Below are 26,998 nucleotides of genomic sequence, written 5' to 3'. Positions count from 1 at the left end.
AAAGGGGCCATGAGATAGCACTAGCGGGCAAAATAAAAGAAAATCCCAAAGTGTTCTATAAGTATATCAAGAGTAAGAGGATAACGAGGGAAAGAGTGGGGCCCATCAGGGACCATAGTGGAAAGCTGTGTGTGGAGCCAGAGGATGTAGGAGATGTTTTAAATGATTTTTTTGCATCTGGTTTTACGAGGGAGGAGGGTGATGCGGACTTAGAAATGGAGCAGGAGGGTTGTGATGTTCTTGAGCATATTGCTATTGACAGGGAGGCGGTGCTGGAGGCTCTGGCAGGCTTAAAAGTGGATAAGTCTCCGGGCCCTGACGAGATGTATCCCAGGATGCTGAGAGAGGCAAGGGAGGAGATTGCGGGGGCTCTGGCACAAATTTTCAGAGCCTCTCTTGCAACAGGGGATGTACCGGAGGACTGGAGGATAGCTAATGTGGTGCCATTATTTAAAAAGGGCAGTAGGGATAAACCTGGGAACTACAGGCCGGTGAGTCTGACATCGGTGGTGGGAAAGCTGCTGGAAAAGATTCTGAGGGACAGAATCAGTCTTCACTTGGAGGATCGAGGGTTAATTAAGGATAGTCAACATGGCTTTGTTAAGGGAAGGTCGTGTCTGACTAACTTGATTGAATTTTTTGAAGGGGTGACCAAGGAGGTAGATGGGGGTAGTGCAGTGGATGTGGTATACATGGATTTCAGTAAGGCTTTTGACAAGGTCCCACACAGGAGACTAGTCAAGAAGGTAAGAGCCCATGAGATCCAGGGCACCTTGGCAAAATGGATAAAAAACTGGCTTAGTGACAGAAGGCAGAGGGTGATGGTAGAAGGGTGCTTCTGTGACTGGAGGCCGGTGTCCAGTGGGGTGCCGCAGGGATCGGTGTTGGGTCCCTTACTGTTTGTAATCTACATAAATGATCTGGATGTCAACGTACAGAACATGATCAGCAAGTTTGCAGATGACACAAAGGTAGGGGGGGTGGTGAATAGCGAGGAAGGGATCTGCAAGCTGCAGGAAGATATAGATGAGATGGTCAGATGGGCGGAGCAGTGGCAGATGGAATTTAATCCTGAAAAGTGCGAGGTGATGCACTTTGGCAGAAATAACTTGGAGAGGGAGTACACCATGAATGGAAGGACCTTAGCGAAGACAGGGGTACAGAGGGACCTTGGAGTACAGGTACACAAGTCCTTGAAGGCAGCAGGACAGGTGGACAGGGTGGTTAAAAAGGCATATGGGTTACTGGCCTTCATTAGCCGGGGCATCGAATATAAAAGTAGGGGGGTAATGATGGAATTGTACAGGACACTGGTGAGGCCACAGCTGGAGTATTGTGTACAGTTCTGGTCACCACATTATAGAAAGGATGTGATAGCTTTGGAGAGGGTGCAGAGGAGATTCACCAGGATGCTGCCAGGGATGAAGGGCCTCGGCTATGAGGAGAGACTGGGCAGACTGGGGTTGTTTTCCCTGGAGCAGAGAAGGCTGAGAGGGGACATGATCGAGGTGTACAAGATCATGAGGGGCATAGATAAGGTAGATGGCGGGGAACTTCTTCCACTGGTGGAAGGTTCAACAACGAGGGGACATAGATACAGGGTAAGGGGAGGAAGGTTTCGGGGGGATGTGAGAAGGAACTTTTTCACCCAGAGAGTGGTTGGAGTCTGGAACTCACTGCCTGGGGTGGTGGTGGAGGCGGGAACACTCACAACGTTTAAGAGGCATTTGGATGGGCACTTGAAATGTTACAACATTCAGGGCTTTGGTCCAAATGCGGGAAAATGGGATTAAAATTAGACTGTGTTTGGTAACGGGCGGCACGGACACGATGGGCCGAAGGGCCTCTTTCTGTGCTGTAGGACTCTATGACTCTATGACTCTATGATAGAAGAGCGACTGTAAAAGAGCTCTAAAAACCACTTGGATGTGAATCATATGTGGAGTTAATGCTGCTGTAAAAAAAAAACCTGTTACGCAATAACCACCAAGAAATATGCTAATAATCACCATTCTTAATTATCTTTCTGATTACTCCTGAAGTGGATGGAAACTGGGGCCCTTGGCAAGCATGGAATGATTGTTCAGCAACATGTGGAGGTGGAGAACAGAGGAGACTCCACTTGTGTGACAATCCAATGCCATTGAATGGAGGCCGCTCATGCCCAGGAGATAGTTCTCAGGTCTCCAGGTGCAAAACGCAACCTTGTCCAGGTTTGTAAGCTGCTTCATTGAATGGTCAAGGAAACTAGCTTTGAAGTTGGTACAATTTTCATGAGATAACTACAACCAATTTAAAGAGGCTACTGAGGTTAACATTTCTTTGCCGTTGGCTATGTGATGTCATTGCTTTTTAATCTTAGCATTGTTGAAATTAATTCAGGACAAACAACCTGCTCCTGTGCTTTCATTTCTACAACAGAAGCATTTACTGAAACTCCTCTGTTGGATTTACCCTAAATGTTAAATCCATTTTCTAAAAGTTTCTTTGACCGACATTGTCAACCAGCCCTGAAGTTCTTCATCCAGTCATTTACTTTCTCTCCTCCACCTGCTGTTTCATTTGTGGGGTTGGAGAGGTTGATTGTAATTAAATAGCACATTTAACATGATTAAAGGAAATGCACAGGAGTGAATGTCAAATACTACTTGATAGTGAATCGCAAGAGCAGCCATTGGTGCGTGATCACAAACCTGGTCAGAGGGAAGTTTGGTTTAAAAATAAGAGCATGATTAAGAGAATGGTCTTTGTAAGATTAAATTCCACACAATTCTGAATTTTACAGTGATTATTTAGACCTAATAACATTATTGTGCAATGCATTTCAACCAAGGAAGTTTTCTTTTGTATATCTATATACTAAAACTCTCGTTTGTTATCTTGTTTGTGACTGAACCTCAGCCAAAATGGTACACGATAGCGCGACAATTTTAGGCCCACCTTACTCACCATTGTCACTTTAGTGATAATTGTGGTATTATGGGAATAAGAGTGTAAGGAATGCGGTGGCCGGAGGTGACGTGGGGACCCGGGGTGTGGCAGTGAGGGAGTTGCCCGGGCATGCAGACAAGCAGGCGGCTCCTGTACAGAGTTGCTAATTAAAGGTATACTCCGTTTACGTCGTGGTACGAGCTTTATTATACAAATAAACGCGACATGGTGTCAAGAGTGGGATCCTTGTAAGCAAAAATATTTTAAAAAAAAAAAAAAAAAAGAGGAAGGGGTATCGTTTGGCGCGAGATGGGAGACGAGCCTGCAGATATGGCGCAACCCACACCAACTGCTACGTTCACAATACAACCTCCAGAGCCATTCGATTTCACCAAGCCTCAAGAATGGGAGCGTTGGATCAGGAGATTCGACCGCTTCCGGCTTGCAAGCAATTTAAACGCGACGTCAGCAGAAAACCAGGTGAACACGTTAGTGTATTGCATGGGCGATGAAGCTGAAGATGTGCTAAAGGGGCTAACGCTAACTGCAGATGAGAGGAGGGAGTACACAGATGTCAAGGCGGGCTTTGATGCATTTTTTGTACCTAAAAAGAATGTAATCTATGAAAGAGCCAAGTTCAATCAGCGTGTGCAACTGCCAGGTGAAACAGTGGATTCCTTCATCACTGCTCTGTACGGATTAGCTGAACACTGCAACTATGGACAGTTACAGAACGAGCTGATCCGCGACAGGTTAGTGGTCGGACTGAGAAACGTCTCATTGTCAGAAAAGCTACAGCTAGACAGAGACCTAACCCTTGCAACTGCAATAACAAAAACAAGGCAGTCTGAACAAGTTAGACGACAGTGGTCTGACTTAAGAGGAGAAAATAGCGGTGCTAGCAAGTGCTCTAATGTTGATGCAGTATATGCTGAAAGCTACAGAAAACCCAAATTTCCCTCAAAGCCTCAGCCACAAGCACAAACACCAAGCAAAAATAGACTTAATACACGGCCTCAGCCAGGTTCAAAGGCCTGTTATAGATGTGGAAAAATGCCCTCGCATGGGAAATGGGAATGCCCTGCTAAAGATGCTGTGTGTCACAACTGTGGCAAAAAGGGACATTATGAAAGAGTGTGCAGAAACAGTGCAAAATCTCTCAATGCTGTCACTACAGAGGAAGAAGAGAGCTTTTTCCTGGGAGCCGTGGATGCTGGAAAAGACCCGTGGACGGTGCAGCTAGAAGTGAGACAAAAAAAAGTGTGCTTTAAAATAGACACTGGTGCTGATGTCACCGCCATGCCAGCCGAGGTGTACTATGACATTACAGGGGGGCATGATGTGAAACGCCTGGCAGTGTCGACACGCCCATTGTTTGGGCCAGGGGGCGATGCACTCTCTGTCCTGGGTGTAGCCAGAGAAACACTGCGCAGAGGCAGAAAGAAAGCCATAGAGAACATTTATATAGTAAAAGACCTGCACACTGCACTGTTGGGAAGGCCTGCCATAGAACGGCTTCAGCTTGTGTGCAGGGTTAACGGCATCACCGTGGAATCAGTGAAACAACAATATCCGAAGCTGTGTAGCGGCTTGGGTCTTGTTCGGAGGCCATACTCAATTAAATTGAAGCCAGAGGCTGTGCCCTTCTCTCTCCACACGCCACGCAGAGTCCCTCTGCCGCTTATGGGAAAAGTGAGGAAGGAGATAGACCGTATGGAGAAGATGGGCGTAATCACCAAGATTGAGGAGCCGACTGATTGGTGTGCCGGGATGGTGGTGGTGCCGAAGAAAACAGGTGATGTTCGCATTTGTGTGGACTTCACAATGATGAATGGATCAGTATGCAGAGAAAAGTTTATCCTGCCTTCTGTCGAGCACACTCTGGGCATGCTAGCTGGCGCAACAGTATTCAGCAAATTAGATGCCAACATGGGCTTTTGGCAAGTACCATTGACAAAAGAGTCTGCCAAATACACCACCTTCATCACGCCTTTTGGGCGCTACTATTTTAACCGTCTACCCTTTGGCATAGCATCAGCACCCGAGCACTTTCAAAGGATGATGATGACAGAAGTGACCGGTGGCCTGGAGGGGGTACTGTGTCACATGGATGACATCCTGGTCTGGGGACAGACGCAGGAGGAGCATGATGTGCGGCTGCATGCGGTGCTAGAGAAGGCATATAAGGCCGGCATTACGCTCAACATGGACAAATGTGAGCTCACACGCCACACAGTCAGATTCCTGGGTCATGTGATTTCAGCAGATGGAGTGAAGCCAGATCCAGAGAAGACGAGAGCAGTACAGGAAATGGATGCACCCAAAAATGTCAGCGAACTCAGGAGTTTTCTGGGCATGGTCAATCAGCTGGGCCGCTTCTTGCCTAACCTGGCCGAAAAAGACAAAGTGCTACGAGACCTGCTGTCCAAGAAGAACCACTGGTACTGGGGGACAGAGCAGCAGGCCGCCTTTGATCGGTTAAAAACAGAGCTGTCATCCACACCAGTGCTCACATTATACAACCCAAACAGTGCTCTAAAGATCTCTGCTGATGCTTCTTCCTTTGGCCTGGGGGCAGTCCTGCTGCAGAAAAGCGATGCCATGTGGTCTCCTGTGGCATATGCGTCCAGGTCAATGACACCGACAGAGCAGCGTTATGCTCAAGTAGAGAAGGAGGCATTGGCTGCGACATGGGCATGTGAAAGGTTCAGCTGTTTCATCCTGGGAAGACCATTCGAGCTGGAAACTGACCACAAGCCGTTGGTGAGTCTGCTGGGAGGGAAAGCTTTGGATGACCTCCCACCAAGAGTCCAAAGATTTAGGATGAGACTCATGAGGTACAACTATACAGTCAATCATGTCCCTGGCAAAAGCCTGGGGACAGCCGACACCCTATCGCGTGCTCCTCTGAGAGCCGCAAAAACACACGCAGACACAAGCCTATTAGAGGACACCAACATCTATGTAGACTCTGTCATCAGCAACATTCCTGTCAGAGGAGATTATCTGAGCAGCCTACGTGAGCACCTGCGGGCAGACAGCACATGCTCTGCACTGATGGAGTACTGCACAAACGGCTGGCCCGACAAAAGCCAACTGCAGGGAGTGCTGAGACATTACTGGGCTGAAAGAGCAGTGCTGATTGTGCACGATGGGCTGCTGCTGCGGGGCACGAGGCTCGTCATCCCATCAGCCTTACAAGGTGATGTGCTGCAGAGACTACATGAGGGACACCTGGGGGTGACAAAGTGCAGGGGCCGGGCCAAACAGACGGTATGGTGGCCAGGACTCAGCAGCCAGCTGAATGACATGGTGCTGAAATGTAGAACCTGCATCCAAGAGAGAAGGAATGTCAAAGAGCCGCTGATGCCAACGGAGATGCCAGACAGGCCTTGGCAAACCTTGGGAGCTGACCTATTCACGCTGAAAAACAAGACTTATCTACTAGTAGTTGATTATTTCTCAAGGTATGTGGAAGTTGCGCTGCTGTCACACACAAGGTCCACAGATGTGGTGGTACACCTGAAATCCATGTTTTCTCGTCATGGAATTGGGGAAGTTCTTAAAAGTGACAATGGGCCCCAGTTCTCAGGTAGCCACTTTAAAGCCTTTGCAGCAGAGTATGGCTTTGTGCACATCACGAGCAGCCCCAGGTGGCCTCAGAGCAATGGTGAGGCGGAACGCGCTGTACAAACCGTGAAAAACCTGCTAACAAAGGCGTCAGACCCATATCTTGCATTGCTGGCCTACAGAGCAACCCCTCTACAGAACGGCTATAGCCCGGCCGAGCTGTTGATGGGGCGCCGCCTCCGCACTACTGTTCCTGCCCTTCCAACCCTGCTGAATCCAGTTTTGCCTGACTACAACGCGCTGGGGGCCAAGGAAAGGGAGAAGAGGTGGAACGACGCAAGATCCTTCAACAAGAGGCACGGAGCGAGAAATCTGGAGCCACTAGTACCTGAGGAGGAGGTGTGGGTCACCGATGCACGAGTCGAGGGCAAAGTGCTATCTACACACAATACCCCTCGCTCTTATATCGTCCAGGTGCCTCAGGGCACACTAAGAAGGAACCGGCAGCACTTGGTGCCGCTGCAGACCAACAGTGGGGTAGTCGACGCTGATGAGCCACCGGTGGGAGAAGATTCAGCTCCACCAGAGCCAGCTCCACCAGTAACAACATCACCCAGCAGAGAGGGCCCCACCACAGAGACTGTGCGGACCAGGTGTGGGAGAGAGGTTAGAAAGCCGAAGAGACTTGATTTGTGATTTATTGATCTGTTTTCTATAATAAAGGAAAAGAGAGGGTGAAAATGTTCGGTAAACCTGGTACATTTACCTGAAACCTGAGAGTTTAAGTTTTGAAGAACACAGCCTGCTAAAGTAATAGTTCACAGTATGGTAACGCGGAAGTTATTTTATTTCTATTTTGCATGCTTGAATCAGGGACAGGTCTTCCAGCAAAAGGGCAGAATAAACCCCTTAAGACCTGCAGAGACAAAGGTAGTCCACCCTTTGTTCTCAAAGAAAGGGAGATGTGGTATTATGGGAATAAGAGTGTAAGGAATGCGGTGGCCGGAGGTGACGTGGGGACCCGGGGTGTGGCAGTGAGGGAGTTGCCCGGGCATGCAGACAAGCAGGCGGCTCCTGTACAGAGTTGCTAATTAAAGGTATACTCCGTTTACGTCGTGGTACGAGCTTTATTATACAAATAAACGCGACAATAATGCAAGTAGTTTTATTGAAATCGGTATTATATTTTTAAAGTTATTCACATTTTAAAGTTTAAAAGGGGGGGAGAGGGGAGGGGGGGGGGTTGAGGAGAAAGGGGAGGGGGGGTGCTGCACCAATGCAGGAGAGGTTTGGGCCCAACGAGTCCACTTTGTCTAGTAATCCTATGAAATTTTGGAATTGTTGCTTATCAGCCTTTGCAAATTTGATTAAATGTCCAACCAACAGATTTTAGTCTGTGCCTTAGGTTTTGCTTTCATGCGGCAGGTGATGTGCAGCAACTGTGTTCCTTCCTTTCAGGTGGTCCTCAGCGAGCCAGGGGAAGTGTTATAGGAAATATTAATAATGTGGAATTTGGTGTTGCCCTGCTGAATGCCACCATATATGAGAATTCACAAACTGGGACACGAAATATACAAGCACAAATCTCCAATGTGCCAAGAAGCATTGGTAAGTGATCAATTGTTATTGATCAATGAGACCTCTGTAGATATGAACATAGCAGAAAGGTCTGGGCTGTTCAATGGGCTTCATGTGGAGAAGTTGAGTTTGAAATCAGTTTCAGTGATGTTCACCTCCGAATAAAATCAAATTGCAGAATAAAATTGAATTACAGATGTAGATCTTTGGAAGTAGGAGGAAGAAACTGAATAAAAAGATTTCAAGAGAAGACATGGGAGGAGAAGGGGATGTTACCTTGCAATTTAACAGTCTTGTTATCTTTGTTGCAGTAATAATATTGAAGAGGAAACCCTCATTATTTAATAATGTATTTGACATGTTGGTGAACAACACCACTCCTCACTTTACAATTCTTTTATGAGCAACAGGATTGGGACCCTTTCTGCACAACGTCCTAAGATTTGAAGTTTGCTCTTGTTGATGAATTGCCTTTAAAAACAAGTTCTTGACCCTGGTAAACACACTGTCATGTGTGTGAGAATTGCAGTATGCACAGTATAGGTACTGGCGTGGTTGTGATATTATACTGTGCTTACTGTGTGTGTTACATATTTCACTGTATTTTTAGGGCCTGCCATGAGGAAACTAATTTCAATCTTAAATCCCATTTATTGGACAACTGCAAAGGAAATTGGGGAAGCATTCAATGGATACACTCTAACAAAGGGAATTTTCAGACGGGAGACACAGGTTGAGTTTGCCACTGGTTAGTTGAATATTTAGGTTTTTTTTAATTGTGCATAAAGATGGAGATTAATCATTTATCTGCTAAGTTCATGACTGCTTTAAAAATATTTCTATGAATTTGGAAAAAGAGTGCATTTTTTTAAAGCATTTTCCATTGTGGATCATCTTTCCACTGCATGGTGCACTGTCCTTAATGACTTCTCTTCTAACTGGTCAGTGCGAAATTGTTGTTTATCCCTTTAAATGTTGATATGAATGTTAGATGAATAGATTATCAATTAAACACAGAAGTGCAAACATTTTGTATGTCACAAAAGTTTTTATTGTTAATTCGCAGGTAATTTCTTCCTTTGCTGCTTTATTTTGTGTAAACAGATCTATTTAAAATTAATTGAAGTGTGTTAAAACAGCTCATTATCAATGAACAATTTATCTGTCTGCTAATAAAGCCTGGCTTTATTTCAACACAGATGTTCTTAACTAGGAGAATTACTCACACTCTTAGCATTTGGCCATGTGTTTTATTTCATTAATAAGGAGGTAGTAATTATGGGAAACTATGGGAAACTGAATTATACTGACTAGCAAATTTTGTGTTAAATTAAATGTTTGAACCATATTCTATCAATAACTTTGCCTCACTGTTTTCACATGTAACTATAAGGACATTTCAGATTTCTGCAACTGGAAAGTTTAATGCCTACTTTTGTACGACTTTCAGTGCTGTAGTTTAGGTACTTATTTTACTTTCCTATCTGTTTTACTTTAATAGGATATTTATTTGAAAGAGTTTAATGGTGAAATCAAAATGGCACAGAAAAAAATGATGAGCATATTAACTAATAGACCAATAACCCAGAAAAGAAAACAAATCAAAGTCCTCTAATGAAAGAACGGAGATTATGAAATAAAATTAATTTTAACACGATACCAAATACAATCTTAAATTCAAACATGACCAAAATTAATGTTTGATTTAAATGTAATGTGGAGTTTCTTGGTCACATTTGCCACAACCAAATCTAGATGATCATTTACAACCTAACCTTGAGCTTTGTTTTTAAGAATTCAGACATTTGTAGCCCTAAGGAGACATTTTGCACATTTTTAATATGACTCATACATATGGATCTTTAAATTCCACAAGAGGCTTCCCAATTTAGTGACCTACCATGGAAATAGCTAGATAGGTAGACAAGGCGTGACCAAGAATAACCCCACCACATTTGGGACCCGTACTATTTTTGTCTCAGTGTCCTTTGAGAACAATACATCCCTTTAATTTGCCTTGAATAAAAGCTCCTTCTGTCCGATCATATAAAATATGTGGTGCAGAAAGCAGCCATTCAGTCCAATCAACCCCAACTTGATTTAAGCTTCCTCAGTTCAATCTTTCAGTGTAACCTTTTATTTTCTTCCGTCTCTTGGGTATGTCTAGTTTCCTCTTTAATGCATCTATATTTCTCACCTCAACTTCTCCTTGTACAGTGGGTTCCACATTTTCACCACTCATTCTATAGAAAACTATTCTAAACCTTCTTATGGATTACTTGGTGACTATTTTCTTCTCTATGTCCCCCCCCCCCCCCCCCCCCCCCCTGTATCCACACCTTTCATACTTTTAAAGACCTCCTTGGATCACAAATAAAAATAAAATTGTCCATTTCTGACTGCAAACATGCAGGTTTGTAGGGTAATTAGCCAATGTAAAATTGCCTCTGTGTGCAGGGAGTTGATGAGAAAGTGGGATAACATTGAACTAGTATGAATCTAGTAATTGGAGATCGAGTGGATTCGGTTGGCCCTAGGGGCTGTTTCCACACTATTTCACTAAACTAAACGAGAATAATGGGCCAGTTTATAATACAGTTTAAGATGCTGTCCATCAGTAGCAGTGAATTGATTTTGCAGATGAAAAAAATGCTACTCAGTTCTTGGAAATCTGGACCAGCTCCCATTTCACAGAGTTTGCTTGCAGCAGGTCTGATTTATTTACATCCTGTAACCTCTTAGCATTGAAATCACTACCACATCACGAAGTATTAACACTGGCATGGGCTGCATTAGTGAGAATTATTTTTGGTTTGGTTGCTGTGGTTTCCAGGAGAGATACTACGAATGACGCACATTGCTAGAGGCCTGGACTCAGATGGGGCACTATTACTGGACATTGTGGTGAAAGGATTTGTGCTGCAACTTCCCTCATCTGTAAACCTCAATGTGAAGGTACAATAGGAAATACGTTATGATTCTCCATAATGTTAGAATAAGAGGGAACTTAGGTTGACGTGCATGTGTGCATGCAAATTCTAATAGAGTCTGACTACTGGGATAATAAAGTCTATCATGCTTTTATATTTTGTGGTGCATGTTACAATATTTCAAGCAAAAGATCTTTATGAAAAGAAAATCCATTTCAAATTATTATCTGTAAATAATCTCTACTTTTAAGTCGTTATGATGCTGTGTTGCATATGAATAAAGAGTGCCTTTACAGATTTTCTATAAAGATTGGAATGCATACAAATTATCTCAACTGATTCCCATACATTTCTGATCTCTAATGACCAAAAAATACATTATCTGGAAACAGCTAATTGTGTACCTGTCTACCTTAAACCCCAATAAGAAAAAAAACTGCAGATCCTGGTAAAAATAGAAGGTAGACACAAAATGCTGGAGTAAATCAGCGGGTCAGGCCGCATCTCTGGAGAGAAGGAATGTATGACATTTCGGGTCGGAAGAAGGGTCTCGACTCGAAACATCACCCATTCCTTCTCTCCAGAGATGTTGCCTGACCCGCTGAGTTACTCCAGCATTTTGTGTCTACCTTCTATCTTAAACCCCATATCATTATTATAACAGTGTTTAAACATTGGCCCAGATATCAGGGAGCAGGCTCTCCTTCATCTTTATTATCTTTGTAAATAGCTTTTCAAAAAAAGTGTTTCAAGTTGCCGCCAGTTCAAGTTAATAGCATGATGGCTGCTGGGCATTCAGTAAATAATGGGAGAAATGACTGAACGACTGAGTAATGGATGGGATATTGAAGAGTATTAGATTTAGATTTTCTTTTAGATTTAGAAATACAGCGCGGAAACAGGCCCTTCGGCCCACCGAGTCGGCGCCGCCCAGCGATCCCCACACATTAACACTATCCTACACACACTAGGGACAATTTTTACATTTTACCTTTAGAGTGGTGAAATCAGTGTTCAATCAGATACAAGACAAATGGAGAGATAGAAAACCTGGAAAAAAAGAGACTGAAAGGAATGCTAATTAAAATCTCTCAACAAAAACTTAATCTGAGACTCCAAGTTTCTGTTTGAGAGAATGGAAACTATTAAAATCTATATATTAAAACTCTCATTTGTTTGTTTGTTTGTTTCTGAACTACAGCCAAAACGGTACACGATAGCGCGACAATGTTAGGCCCACCTCGCTCACCGTTGTCCCTTTGGTGCTAATGAAAGAGGTTTAATTGAAATTGGTGTTATATTTTTTAAGTTATTCACATTTTAAAGTTTAAATCTATCTCCTAGGGAGGGAGGGGGGAGGTAGGGGGGTGGAGGGAGGGGGGGAGAGGGAGGGAGGATAAGGGGGGGTTGATGGAGATGGAATGGGGGGAGGGGGAGGAGGGGTGAGGGGGGAGGAGAGGGTGCTGCACCAATGCAGGAGAGGTTTGTGCCCAACAGGTCCACTTGGTCTAGTATACCATTAAAAGAGTGTTAACAAACTTTTCCTTGTTAAACTTGGAGAAAGGAAGGTGAAAAGTAGAGAATTAGCCAGCAATTTGTGATGATTCATATTTCAACTTTTCAGCCAATTTGTAAATTATTAACTGTCTACTGATCTCGTGCAATATTTATTTCAGCACATTCTGGGCTTTATGATGTAATGGTACTGGTAGCAAGATCAATGAATCTGTGTTTGTTCATCAGCAATCTTTATGAAAATCTTTGCTGTAATATACGTACTCAAACATAATTTGTGCATTCAATTCTGTGGTATGTTCAGGACTACTCAGAGGACTATATTCAGACAGGACCAGGCCAGATCTATGCCTACTCCACCAGGATGTTTACAGTAGATGGTGCCAGTGTACCATATTCTTGGAATCACACCATCACTTACAATCATAATCTCGGCCGAATGCCATTTCTTGTGGAGACACTCCAAGCTACTGCCATTGAGGCAACATATAGACCACTAGATGAAATTCTGGAGTACAAGATCCATGCTTTCATCGCAAAAGGTAATGAAACAGAAAGCAGGTTCTTTTTAAACAAAACAGGGTCCTTCCATTTATTTGGAATTGTCGTTGATATTTTAGAACAATGTAGTCCTTCATATATTTCAAAACATCAAAGTTCAGTTCAACCCGATGTTCTTTTCTTGTAAAAAAATTGTTCCGGTGTTTGTAATCCGGCCCAAACTCATAAATGTTTCACTTAACATTTTCCTCTTTCTTGGCATACAGTTTTTGGGTTTTTTCCCCAGCTTTGGGAAACTTCCCAGTTTGGCGAGTGTTGTAGAGCAAAGGGATTTGTATACAACGGACAAAGTATTAAATCATGGAGACATACTGCATGGAAATGCTGTCCTTTGACCTAACCTGCCCACGCCAACCAACATGTCCCATCTACACTAGTCGCACCTGCCTGCCTTCTCAACCTATCCTATCCATGTACCGGTCCAAATTATTTTAAATGTTGTGATAGTACCTGCCTCAACACCTCCTCTGGCAGCTCATTCCATATACCCAGCACCCTTTGTGTAAAGAAGTTGCCCTTCAGGTTCCTTGCATCTTATTCCCCCCTCACCTTAAACATATGTCCTCTGCTTCTTGATTCCCCATCTCTGGGTAAAAGACATTTACCCTATCTAATCCCTTCATGATCTTATACACCACTAAAAGATAGTTCCCTGAAAGTGGCATCATTGTTAAATGTTGTCAAGCTGGAAAGGGTGCAGAGAAAATTTACAAGGATGTTGCCAGGACTCGAAGGCCTGAGCTATAGGGAGAGTTTAAAGCAGGCTAAGACTATTCCTTAGAGCACAGGAAGATGAGGGATGCTCTTACAGAGCTGTACAAAATCTTGAGAGGAATCGATCGCATGGAAGTGGAGTCTCTTGCCCAGAGTAGCGGAATCTAGAACCAGAGGACATAGGTTTAAGGTGAGAGGGAAAAGATTTAATGGGAATTTGAGAGGTAACTTTGTCAGACCTCCCAACCCTTCCGAATTTGGCGGAAAGTTTCCGCTTTCTTATTTCATTTCCGCCATTCTGATTTTGCCTCACATTTTTCTGCAAAACACATGCCTCACCGCGCGCCTCGCCCCGCCGCTCGCCTCGCCGCTGGCCCGGCCTCACCGCTAGCCTCTCCTCACTTCGCCGCTGGACTAGCCTCGCTGCGGATGTTGATGTTGAGAGGGGATGGGGGGGGGGTTGGGGTGCGGATGAGGGGGCAGTGGAGTGGGAGGAGGGAGTGGGGTTCGGGGGGGTGAAGGAAGGGAGGGGGAGAGTGGTAGGGGAGGAGGGGTGGGGGAGTGGATTTGGGGGGAAAGGGGTGGAGGGGGGGGGTGGGGGGGAATGAGGGGGTGGGGGGGAGTAGGGTTGGGGGGGGCATGGACCGTTGTGATTTGCTGTTGAAGACCACTGGAGCAAGTATGTCTTCAATTAAATCAGGGATGTGCAGTTTTTTAAATTAAACACTTTCTTCATAACTTAGTCATACATTTTATGATCGTTGTTCTTTTATTCAATACTAAAAGAATTGGGATGTGTAAGGAAAAAGCGAAATAGAAAAAACAATACAAAACATTTTTTTCTTTGTTGTAAAAAGTATTTCTGTTCAATAACCTTTCTATAATAGTAGAATATACTCATGATAGGCCTGACATTGTACATGTAGTCTAAGAACGACAGACTGTTGGAAATAATAGTAGTTTTTCACACGTGAATGTAGCGCAACGCTTACGCGCATTTGGCGTGCAAACTTTTTTTTGCTGAAAAGTTGCATTACGCGCCATATTATGAATTTTAAAACAATTATTATTTTTGTGTTGCTTTTTTAAATAACATACAAAAACATTTAACATAACATAAAATAACATAACATAACAAGGCACATCAACAGCAAGGTCACTTTTAGGCACCTATTATGAGTTTTGATGTAAAATTCTGAATTTTGGACATCAACATTCTGAATTTGTAAACTCAAATGTTGGGAGGTCTGCTTTTTCACGCAGAGGATGGTGGGTGTAAGGAACAAGCTGCCAGAGGAGGTAGTTGAGCTCATGGATAGAAATGGTTTAGAGGGATACAGACCAAACACAGGCATATGGGACTAGCTTGGATGTGGGGCATCTTGGTCAGCATGGTTCAGCTGGGCCGAAGGGCCTATTTCCATGCTGAAGTGTTTGCTAAGGATTGGCAAGAGAAACAATCTTTTCTTAAGAATTGGCGAAAAGTAATTAAGTCCAGCATTCTCCAAAACTAAACATTATTTCTTTCATGCAGGTGACCACAGCAATCAGTGTCCAGGTGGTTTTGCTTTGGATTCCGCCAGGCCCTATTGCTCAGGTGAGTTGAATATTATTGTTCATCGATAAACTAGATTATTTTGTTGGACAAAGATGCTTTAATAGAACAAATGATACAAATCCTTCTTAAAGCCCTCTGTTATTCTGCACAGATGAGGATGAGTGCTCCCTCCATAACTCCTGCTCTCATTCATGCCACAATGCCATGGGCACATACTACTGTTCCTGCCCAACTGGTCTCAGCATTTCTGCAGATGGAAGAACTTGTCAAGGTAAACTAGATTTCTGCTGGACAAAATTCCGATCAGTGTTCAACAGTAAGACCAGAATGAATTCTTAAATAAAACTATTTTTAAACGAGCAAAATTCATTGAACACGAGAGCAACTTCGTTATTATTTAGTTTGACTCTTGAATCCTTGTGTACTTTAATAAGGCTCACAGTAGAATTGGTTTCAATTTGGTGTTTAATGAGATACATAATATATAAAATTCCATCTCAAAAGATCCATTCTTTATTGGCTATGATTTGGGCGCTGTGCAAGTTAATAATTCTTTAAATTGGTCATGTTTTATTCCTCCACACAATCCCATCCTAAATTCATAAGAAAGGTTGATAAACATTGTGGAAATGGATGCAGTAAACAGAGCTTCAAAACTCAGAGGTTTCCTTCTCATCGTTAATCCTTTGCGAGATCTGGCAACATCATCATCAAGTTACCCTCTGGAAGGCAGTGTTAGTCTGTGAGATGTGCTTGCAAAGGCCCAGTGGTCCACCTCTGGAAGGCACAGCTTTGTGGTAGATCCCTCTCTCTTCAATTCTAACTCAGCACTTGCTGCTTGAAGTGTGTTCTGAAAGCAGGGCTTTCAGATTTCATATGGGCTTTATGGAATTTCTGCTCTTTAAAAAGTCCATCAGTATCTTATGCCCACCGTAGCGATGTTGGGATCAGTCTGAAGAAGGGTCTCGACCCAAAACGTCACCCATTCCTTCTCTCCAGAGATGCTTGCTGCCTGACCCGCTGAGTTACTCCAGCATTTTGTGTCTACCTGCAATGCTGGGATTGTCTGATATATTGCCAGTACCCATCGCTGAGGGAAATGTAATGGGGAAATAAGAAATGGTCTTCAGGTCAGGGATAAGATGTACATAATAGTCCTTTAATTACTTACATGGTGGCTAGAATTTTGCCAATAACATAATAGCTATGCTGTTTGAAGGAACTATATGGGGAAAGCATTCCATTGCCCAAAGTAGCCTCTGTTATTGTTTGAAATGTAAAGACAGATTATGAAAATTTCAGTGCCAAAATTAAATGGCAAAGGTTTTTTAGATACGTGGGGGAAAAAATAGTTGGTGGTCAATAAAATCCTAAGGGGTAGAATGGCATGATTGCCCAAAAACATTGAACGGGCATTATATTATTGATTTCCCACTGTAGTTTTTCCCCAGTATTTGTGTACATTAACTTCAGAAATTGTATATCAGATGTGGGACACAAAGATCAACTATACTTCTACATCTATTTAGCACTGCCAATGATAAGCAAATTTACAGCTGTTGCCCTGGACAGGAAATCTGGGCCCTCTGTAAGTCACTGTTAGAATGTAAACCACTAATGCTGGTCTTGTTTTTTCAGATATTGATGAGTGTGCCTTAAGTGGTCGCCTTTGTCATGCGGGCCAAGACTGCGAAAATACCATTGGATCATATCACTGCGTAGTGAGGTGCAGCATTGGTTTTAAGCGGACTCCTGACGGTTTAAGTTGCCAAGGTATTAATGTCTTTCCAGTCACTTTACATCCCTTGAAACAAGCCCGGAGGGATACTCACAACCTTCTGCGATTTGCTTCATGTGTGGTTGCAAGGAAGGTGGAGAAACTAAACTAAACCACAATAAACATTTCTTACTGAAATATATCTCAAACTATTATTTCACTTGGATCTCAGGAAATCATCTAAATAGGCAACCTTCCCATTCAACACTAAGGGAGTAAAGGTGGAAGGAGTAGCTTTGCCAAGTTGAATAAATCTTCCTCTATCCTACCCCTTCTGATTTGTGAAAAAAACATACCATTGCATTGTTCTTCATTATAATTCAGATTTTCAGTATAAAATGAGTTCTGTTTTGTTACATTAAGACAGTATCTAAATTACATGCAGGTTGGTGTACTGAGAAGTTCCCAGCTGAGTCAACTACTGAATGCAGAGGATGTGAACTCTGGCAGCACAAGCATTATTTTTTTTCCTTACTATTTTTGGGGAATTATCATATGACAATGCATGTAGTTATTTTGTACAATAGAAATGTAGCCTTGGCAAAAGTGAAGTAATCAAGCTTTAGTACAGTATCTTTTCTCTTTGTGCCAGATATCAATGAATGCCAAGGATCTAATCCCTGTCAACATCGCTGTATGAACATTATTGGGAGCTACCGTTGTGTATGCAATCGAGGTTATCAGCTAAGAGGTAGAAGATGTATGGGTAAGTACAAAGGGTAGGCTTGGGGAAACTTTACATTAACAATCAGGGCTCATCGTAATAGTTAATCTAATGTTAAAAATTAGTATTCCAATTTGTCAGCAAGCTGCAAAAAAAGCCATCATTGTGACGATAAGACAGAAATAAGCAAATTTATAAAGCTGTGAATCACATAATGCAAAGCAAATACACTTATCTGAAAAAAATCTTCTGTAATTTAAAAAATGCAAGACTTCTGAATATGATCTGATTTTACTGCTTAGATATCAATGAGTGCAGACAAAATGTATGCCGTCCAGACCAACAATGCAAGAACACCCGAGGGGGATTCAGGTGCATTGATCTGTGTCCGAGTGGAATGACCAAAGCTGAAAATGAAAGTTGTATTGGTAAGTTCAGGGCAGCTTGTTTTTTTAAAAAATTTCTACGGGTTTATTGCAGTTTGGAGGAAGGAGGGCTATACGATTTCTGCATTAACAGATGTGGGAACTGGATTTATTTAGTTTGAACTTAATTAGATCCGTCATTCATCGTTTCTTTCTCATTGTTGAACGGTGTGGAGATTTGTTTGGAAAGGTTATTAAATCAAATATTAAGTTCAGTGGTGTCTCAGAACAATCAATGCCTCAAGGAATTATAATATTCAATTAGCTTGAACCGGGATGCAACATCAAAGACCTGGTATTAACCTCTGAGTTATGAAGCAATGCAGTAAATTCAATCAGGATCAGAGAGGTTAAATTTCAACAGCTTCACCCCTGAGGAGGAACTCGTTGTAGTAATAGATGAACCCTTCCACACCAGATGGGCCATTACACCCCCCCCCCCCCCCCCCCCGCGGTGCTCATCACCCCACAAGCACCAGCACCAAAAGGAAGACAACTCCCTTAAAAATGGAGTTAACATGCTGACACAGGTTCATGCACAGCTTTGCCTCAAGACGTTCCTAGGAAAACAAGATGAGGGCAGACGCCAGCTACAAATGTTTGTGGGGCCAGGGGAATTTTGCTGTGGTCTTGAGCCGTAAAACCTCAACATTAGGCATCTCTTTGATGAAACATCCTTTCAAGAATATTCTCAATGCTCAAAGTTGAGGACAGTCCCAAACTGCACATGCCAACAGTATTTCAACAAGAGAACTGCAGCTTGACATACGGCATGTTCAAGGATAGAATCTAAACTCTTTCCTGCCTGTAATTTTGATTGGAGATGGGGAAGAGGATGGTAGATGTCCATCTAAAAACCCACCCGTAAACTTGTTCAGCTGGACAAAATGTGCACAAGAAGACAGATGGAAAAAATTAAACATACTGTGAGCTGGCAGATTCCTGGAGTGAAATGCTGAAAGAGAATGACAGATCTAATTAAGTTCAATAAGGATGCACCCAGCATGGCAGGTAAGAGGAACCAACGGAGGTACAGTATCTGAATTGTGAAAAATTATTTATAAAATATCCCAGAAAATGCTGTTAGTGTAAGATGACGTCATTCTAAAATGGTAAAGTGGCAATAAGTGTTGATTTGCAAACCATCAGAAGGCAGGTCCTGTCCATCCCACATATTTTTAAAACACTTAATTGCAGGTATTGTTTAAATGCATAAAATTCCAAAAAACAAAACCATTTCCTTATCTTTACTATGTTAAGGCACTCGCTTAATTGCACATGGCCATTTTCCATTAATCCTGGTTAATACTCGCTTAACATGTTCGTGTTATTATTATTCTGTTGATATAAACAATAAGAGGCATGGTTAAACGTGAACAAACATAAAAAGAAAGAAACTCATGGTCACACTAACTGTAAACAACTGTACCAACTAAGTTGGTAATAAATCATGGAACACTCTACGTTTACCATTTTATGCAGCAGAGAAACAACTGTTATGTTCACTGCGCAAACTGCAGTTACGTTCTGCACAAAGAAAACAATCCCTTTCTCTAATAGTGTGCATTACGCACGATTAAAATATTGTGCTCAAAAGTATTTTGCTATGTGCAGATATTGAGTCCCAATGTTCCACATTTGTACTTCATCAATTAAGTATTGTTTCTTTTGAAACATGTAATTTGTTTAAAATAACTATTTTGTGCACTTTTCATTTCCAAGTGAGGCAAACATTGCACCGTTCTCCATCAATAAAGATGCAGCTTGACCTAGAATGTTGGACATTAATGCAGTTTTCATTGTTTCTTTGTCTGCAGATATCAATGAGTGTAAAGATGGCACCCATCAGTGCCGTTACAACCAGATCTGTGAGAACACTCAAGGGAGCTACCGTTGTGTTTGTCCGCGAGGCTACAGATCTCAGGGTGTTGGAAGGCCTTGTGTTGGTCAGTAAAATGTAGTAATTAATGCGAGTCCTTTCTGTGGAAAGCTGGCATGTTAGTCAAGGTTTGATTTTTATTTAGAGTAAATTAGATAAATTTAAGTAGGGGAAAAGAATATAAATTTATTTTCATCACATTAGGTGAGAAGGCTTGGGAATGACACATAACTACTTTGAGTTGGTGTAGGAAAAAACTGCAGATACTGGTTTAAACTGAAGATACAAATAGCTGGAATAACTCAGTGGGTCAGACAGCCTCTTTGGAGAAAGGATGAGGTGGCATTTTGGGTCATGACTCTTCTTTGAGTTTGTTGGGTCAGCCAACTTTTGGAGGAGGAGACAGAGTTGCCCATATTTTTTTGTATATTTTATTAAAGATTCACATCCTTCAACGATGCAGTACAATGCAACCAAGAATACCTCTGGGCAGACAATATAATATAAGAAAATAGGAGCAGAATTTGCCCACTCAGATCATCCCCACCATTCAATGTAACCACACCTGACCTGCCCGTGGTATCAACTCTTCTGTGCCAATTCCTCATGGTCCTCCCTATCTTTCAAAAATGTATGTATTTTGTCTTTACGTACCCTGAATGATCGAGCGAGCTCCACGCTCTGGGATAGAGAATTGCAGAGAATCTCGAGATTCTTCTCGAGAAGTTCTTCCTGTCCACCTGAGTTTTAAATGACCACTTCCTCATTTTGTAAATGTGTTCTCTCATTTGAGATTCTCCAACTTCTGGAAACATCTCTCCATCTACCCTGTCAAGTCCCCAAGGATCTATGCTGTTTCAAAAAGATCGCCCTTCATTAAGTCCAAACAATATGGATCTATTTTTTTTAATTGATCTTGATAGGATAACCCTCTCATTCCATTAATTAACTGAGTGAATTTCATTGGACTGTATCTAATAATAAAATGTGCTTTTTTAAATAAGGAAGTCTGAATTTTGCCAAGTTCTCCAGTTATGATCTCACCAGTACAATTGCAAGAACACTTCTCTATTTTTAAACTCCAACCCTTTTGCAATAAAGGTAATTTCATTTACCGCCCCAACTGTTTGCTCATCTCACCTGCTAATCTTTTGTAAATAATGCTAAAGAATATATGGATCTGCAATAATTTTCCATTTAGATAATGGTCTTCCTTTACATTCTTCTAACCATGGTACCTAACTTCACACATTAAGCTCCATGTGTTAGTTTTTTCCCCACTCACTCACTCACTCAATCTATCTATATTCAGAAAAAGACACTTATTCCAACTCTATCCATTTAACAAACTTCCCCTAATATTCTGTGCTTTCATCTGGTGCACAGGTTTTTTTATGTTGCACCTTGTCAAAAGTCTTCTGAAAATCCAAACATACTACATTCACATGGTCCTCTCTGTCAACTCTGATTTTTACATCCTCAAGAACACCAATAAAACATGATTTACCTTTCATAAACAATGTAGATTTTGGTTAATTATATTCAGCTTCTCTAAATAACAATCAATTTCTTCCTTGATTGTAGATTCCAGCATTTTGTCCACAAGAGATGTTAGCTAACAGTTATATCAAATTAATAACACAATTTATCTGAATTTAGCAGGAATTTTGACCTTTTTTGGTTTGGGGAGCACAGAAAGCAATTTCATAGTCAAAGATTTACAGCATTGATGGAAGCCATTCTGCACATCTTGTCCATACTAACCAAACACAAATGCTATTTCAGCCATTGTAATTTCTAAGCTTTTGGTCCATAGTTGTGGATGGCTAAAACTGGTACTATATATTAAGTCATTCTGGTCCTGATTTCTTTATGTTTTTGTAAGAAAAAGTGATCTGTCGTGTAACCCCGCTATGAAGGAATTTGTCAAATTGGTACACACAGCACAAACCAGTCAGAGGTGCGCGGTTCTTTGGATTAGAAATACCTTTGATGTCCGGCCTTCATCTGATCTACGTAACATAGAATTATAAACTTTGGTCTCCCCTATTCTCTTTACGATCTTTAATCATGATCCTGGTGTGCTGCAATGCAACGTCACTAAATTAATCCATGCATTTATCAATGTATCCAGCCACTTCTGGAAACATCTCTCCATCTACCCTGTCAAGTCCCCAAGGATCTATGCTGTTTCAATAAGATCGCCCTTCATTAAGTCCAAACAATATGGATCTATTTTTTTAATTGATCTTGATAGGATAACCCTCTCATTCCATTAATTAACTGAGTGAATTTCATTGGACTGTCTCTAATACCAATATGTGCTTTTTTAAATAAGGAAGTCTGAATTATGCCGAGTTCTCCAGCTATATCTCACCAGTACAATTGTAAGAACACTTCTCTATTTTTGGTTGGGCTTTTGTTGAACAGGGCAAGACAACTTGCAATATTTTGTGACTTATTTGCTCATAATGTAGAATAATGAGTGCACTGAATGAGGGGGGTTAATGTGGACAGTACTATTGGAAAAACAACCAAGAAACATACACTACACTACTGCAGTAAACACAGTACTTTGGGACGGCACAGTGGCTCCGTGGTAGAGTAGCTTCTTAATAGCTTCAGACCCGAGTTCCATCCTAACCTTGGGTGCTCCCTGTGGCTGCTTGGATTTTGTCCGGGTGCTCGGGTTTCCTACCGTGTTGGTGCGGAGACGTGCAGGTTTGTGGTACAGTTGCTTCTTGTGTAGGTCACTGGTGGAGCCATTCCCTCATGGCGCTGGGAGCCGGGATCCCATCCTGGCCTCTGGTGCTCACTGTGGTTTCCTTCGGGTGTGCCGGTTCTATCCTACACATTGCAGTGTGTGGGGTGGAGCAGGAGTGCCGGGGCATCTGGGGGAGCACCAAGTCATAGGGGGCACCGGGGGTCGGGTCTGGGCCGGGGTCTCTGGCACTGTGGGGCTGCCGCTCGACTGGTGGTTTGCGTGGTTTGTGGAGGAAAATTGAGCTGCAAGCCTGAACGTCTTGGCAGGGGGTGGGGGAAGTCATGGTGTCACAACATCTTGCCTTCTCCAGCACACCACCCGATCCCGCCGACCGACGAGCCTTCGGGTGGGTTCCCGGACCCATCGTCCAGCGAGCCTTCGGGCGGTTAACAGCATCCACCACAAGGTGGATTTTGTCCGGGTGCTCGAGTTTCTTGCAGGAAATTGGAGGAGCAGCACCTCATATTTCGCCTGGGCAGTTTGCAGCCCGGTGGTATGAACGTCGACTTCTCCAACTTCAAATAGCTCCTCTGTCCCTCCCTTCCCCTCCTCCTTCCCATATCTCCCTCTATCTTCCTGTCTCCACCTATATCCTTCCTTTGTCCCGCCCCCCTGACATCAGTCTGAAGAAGGGTCTCGACCCGAAACGTCACCCATTCCTTCTCTCCCGAGATGCTGCCTGACCTGCTGAGTTACTCCAGCATTTTGTGAATAAATCGATTTGTACCAGCATCTGCAGTTATTTTCTCATATCCACCACAAGGAGTTCTGTCCAATTTACTCCTTCAGAGCAAGTGCTTGTGCACAGTTAAACACCAAAATCAAGAAGTTGCTGTTCGACTGGCCTGCATCTCCAATGCTATTCAGATGTCTTGCTGTGAGGTTCCACACTGAGATATAGCGAATGGTTCTTGTCCTGAAATTATATACATTTTTTTCTTTACAATTTTTCTTTGCAATTGTAAAATCCAATTTCTGCAGATTTAATTGTATGCAGTTATGCAGTTGCATGCAGTTATAATGCATTTTTTACTTTATCGTTCTTCCTTTTATCCTTCACTCTTGATTCAGATTTTTCTTTCCATCTTCAGTTTACTTAATTTCAGAGTTGACATTTGAATTCACAACTCTAATTTACATTGACTGCTTTGGAATTTGCTGCTTATTAACAATTCTTGTGGCTGAAGGCTGTACACAAATGCATGTTCCGTTCACACAGATCCCAGATCTCTTGTACACATACACCATGTCGATATGTGTTCCAGCAACTGCTGCCTACCTACAAGACTAATATCCAATCACCGTTCTTTTGGAATATTGTCCAAACATACCATGATCTGCCTCCACAATTGTTAGAGAAATATTAACGTAAATTTTCTCAACCATCTCACCTAGAAAAGATTAAGCATAGCTGAAGAATAAATTTAAATTTGGAAATAAACAAAGAAAATAAAAATGTAGTCAAATGGACAAACAGACAAGAACCAACTAGAATGTTGTCTCAGTATGTCGGCAGATGCAAGATCGAATCATTATGTGAAATGATTGTATTTATTCACAAAATGCTGGAGTAACTCAGCAGGTCAGGCAGCATCTCAGGAGAGAAGGAATGGGTGACGTTTCGGGTCGAGACCCTTCATGTAAAATGATTGGATCAATTTAGGAATTAAAAAGCTGCTTTAAAGTCATAGAAAGATGTAATATAGAAACAGGCCCTTTGGAATACTAGATTCACACCAACCAACAAGTACCCATGTACAATAATCCTAGAATACTGTAATCCCTTTTTAACTTTTCCCGACAATCCCATCCATTTCCCCAGATTCTGCCACTTACCGACATACTCAGGGCAATTTACATTGGCCGATGAACCAATCCCCTTGCATGTCTTTGGGCTATGGGAGGTGATTGGAGCATCTAAAAGAAGCTCATGTGATCACAGGGAGAGACCATGCAGACTCCACATTGAGAGCAACCAAGGTCAGGATTAAACTCAAGTCTCCGGCGCTGTGCGATCGCGAGGGTTTACAAGCTGTGCCATGTGCTGCACACGCACATGCACGTACACGCGCGCACACATACATACACGCACACACAGACACGCGCACACACACACATACATATATTAGATTAATATATATATGTATGTATATACACATATTTTTATATATTAATCTAATCATAAAGGATATGTGGCACATGAGCTAAATTGTTAGAAAATGGAAGAATTCAGACTACAGCAGTCTTTTTTCCACTCAACATGGTTTCACCCAGTTTCTGCCCTGGACAATGATTAAGATAATTATAACATTAGATTAATACATAACCAATTATTTATATTTGCTATTTATTGTAGTTCCAACACCTGCCAACCAAATGTGATTTGAGTCATTTGCTGAAACATTCTTCTTTGTTCCAAGATATTGATGGAGTCTGAACTGATCAGTAATGTGATTGTTCATACTTATTAAAATATAAGTACAGCTATTATAACGTAACTCAAATCAATTTACTTGAATAATCATGTATTGTTTTTACTGTTATAACAGATTTCACAATACTTATTTATTAATTTTCAAAGGTATTGTCATTTAGCCTGAAGCATTAGGTATAATAAAAAGCAAAACTTACAGCACAACTGCATTTTGCCTAAAACTACTCTTAATTTAGTAGTAATTCATCAGCTTCTCACTCAGCATGGTTGCTGTTTGGAATAGAAATTAAATGCCATACTAATGGAAGTTTGCAGCAGAGTGGAGAGAGATTCTGTCCACATGTAACAAACTGCAAGTGACTACAGAGCTATTCAGGATGCATGCCACTTACAATGAGCAGATAATTACTCAAAAATAAAATGATTCAGCCAAGATTCTCCCTATAGTTATTTCGCCAATATCATCTCGAGTTCGTCACTCAAGTTTGCAGAAGAGTAATATTCTGATATTCATAACCACTATCTATTGATTTCTTACCAACATCCACATTAACATTTCCATCATGAAGGTAGCAACAGAAGTATTGTTTTCTAGAGTAAAGGTAGATTAGTATGTGATTGTCAAATAGATGCCCTTATTATACATGCCCCCATTAAATTGGACATAGTATGTTCAGAGAAACTTTATTCAGAATCCTGCCCGGAGCCATGTCAGTAAAATCAAATTACTCCATGTGTGGTAGCGTACAATGTTATCCAAACTGATCCTGTTTTTTGTGTTCTCTTTTCTTTCCCTTTCATGGTATATTATGGTGCGACCCTATCATATGAGCAGACTTTGACGAATGTGAGCGGGTGCCTAAACCTTGTGCATACCAGTGCATCAACACACCTGGCAGCTTCAAGTGCGTGTGTCCAGCTGGACAACATTTGTTGGGTGATGGGAAATCCTGTGCTGGATTAGAAAGATTACCAAATTATGAGAGAATCTATAACTATGCACAGTTACCCAGAGTGGGTTACTTCAACCAGCAACAATTTAGTCAGACCTCACAGTATAGATCCCACGTGGGCTCCGGAAGCCTTTACCGCGTGCCTTTCTCGAGGACTGGCAGGAGCATTAGAAAGACATGCCCTGAAGGCTATGAGACAAAGCATGGCAATTGCATAGGTAAACATCACCCTTTGTCAATGGACCACTGTGTTTTGTTTTATGTAGTAGAAGCTGGAAAAAAACATAAATAAAAATATCTTGAAGGCTGTGCAACTGATGTGCCATTGCACACGGGAAATTGCTTCTGATTATGTTCACTGATATCACTTGCCTTGTGCCTTCAATGGTTATGCTCATTGCGATTGTTATTTTCATTCTGCCAGAATTGAGTCATGTCTTTTGATTTCATAAAGCCACAGTATTTTCCTCTTGATATGAATATCTGTTTGACTTGTACGATCAGTACAGCCAAACAAATCCCATCAGTGTGATCCACACCAAATGAAAAAATGTGACTGTAATTTATCTTCTGCCATCTGATATTTTCATTTTAATGACATTTAATGACATTTTCATTTTAACGTTATAATTAAAAATATTCATGTAACAATTATATGTATTTCAACATTCCGAACCATTTGGCATGAGGAATATGAAACTTAGTAATATAAAACAGAAGTGTTAAAATAATGCATCTACTTTAA

General features: G+C 42.0%; 1 protein-coding gene across 1 annotated transcript in view; it reads left to right on the top strand.

Annotated features, from left to right (window-relative positions):
- Positions 1-26,998, top strand: part of hmcn1 (hemicentin 1) — a 365,295-nt gene that overhangs the window by 329,876 nt on the left and 8,421 nt on the right. Inside the window, exons 93-104 of the mRNA XM_078407604.1 lie at positions 2,043-2,213; positions 7,960-8,109; positions 8,690-8,827; positions 10,913-11,034; positions 12,829-13,066; positions 15,334-15,396; positions 15,509-15,628; positions 16,996-17,130; positions 17,727-17,840; positions 18,101-18,226; positions 20,041-20,169; positions 26,136-26,471. Of these exons, the coding sequence (XP_078263730.1) occupies positions 2,043-2,213; positions 7,960-8,109; positions 8,690-8,827; positions 10,913-11,034; positions 12,829-13,066; positions 15,334-15,396; positions 15,509-15,628; positions 16,996-17,130; positions 17,727-17,840; positions 18,101-18,226; positions 20,041-20,169; positions 26,136-26,471 (1,842 nt within the window). The remainder of the gene's footprint in view (positions 1-2,042; positions 2,214-7,959; positions 8,110-8,689; positions 8,828-10,912; positions 11,035-12,828; positions 13,067-15,333; positions 15,397-15,508; positions 15,629-16,995; positions 17,131-17,726; positions 17,841-18,100; positions 18,227-20,040; positions 20,170-26,135; positions 26,472-26,998) is intronic.

This window comes from Rhinoraja longicauda, chromosome 11 (assembly GCF_053455715.1).
Source record: "Rhinoraja longicauda isolate Sanriku21f chromosome 11, sRhiLon1.1, whole genome shotgun sequence".
NCBI classification, from domain to species: Eukaryota; Metazoa; Chordata; class Chondrichthyes; order Rajiformes; family Arhynchobatidae; genus Rhinoraja; species Rhinoraja longicauda.
This window is presented reverse-complemented; position numbering and strand designations above follow the sequence as displayed.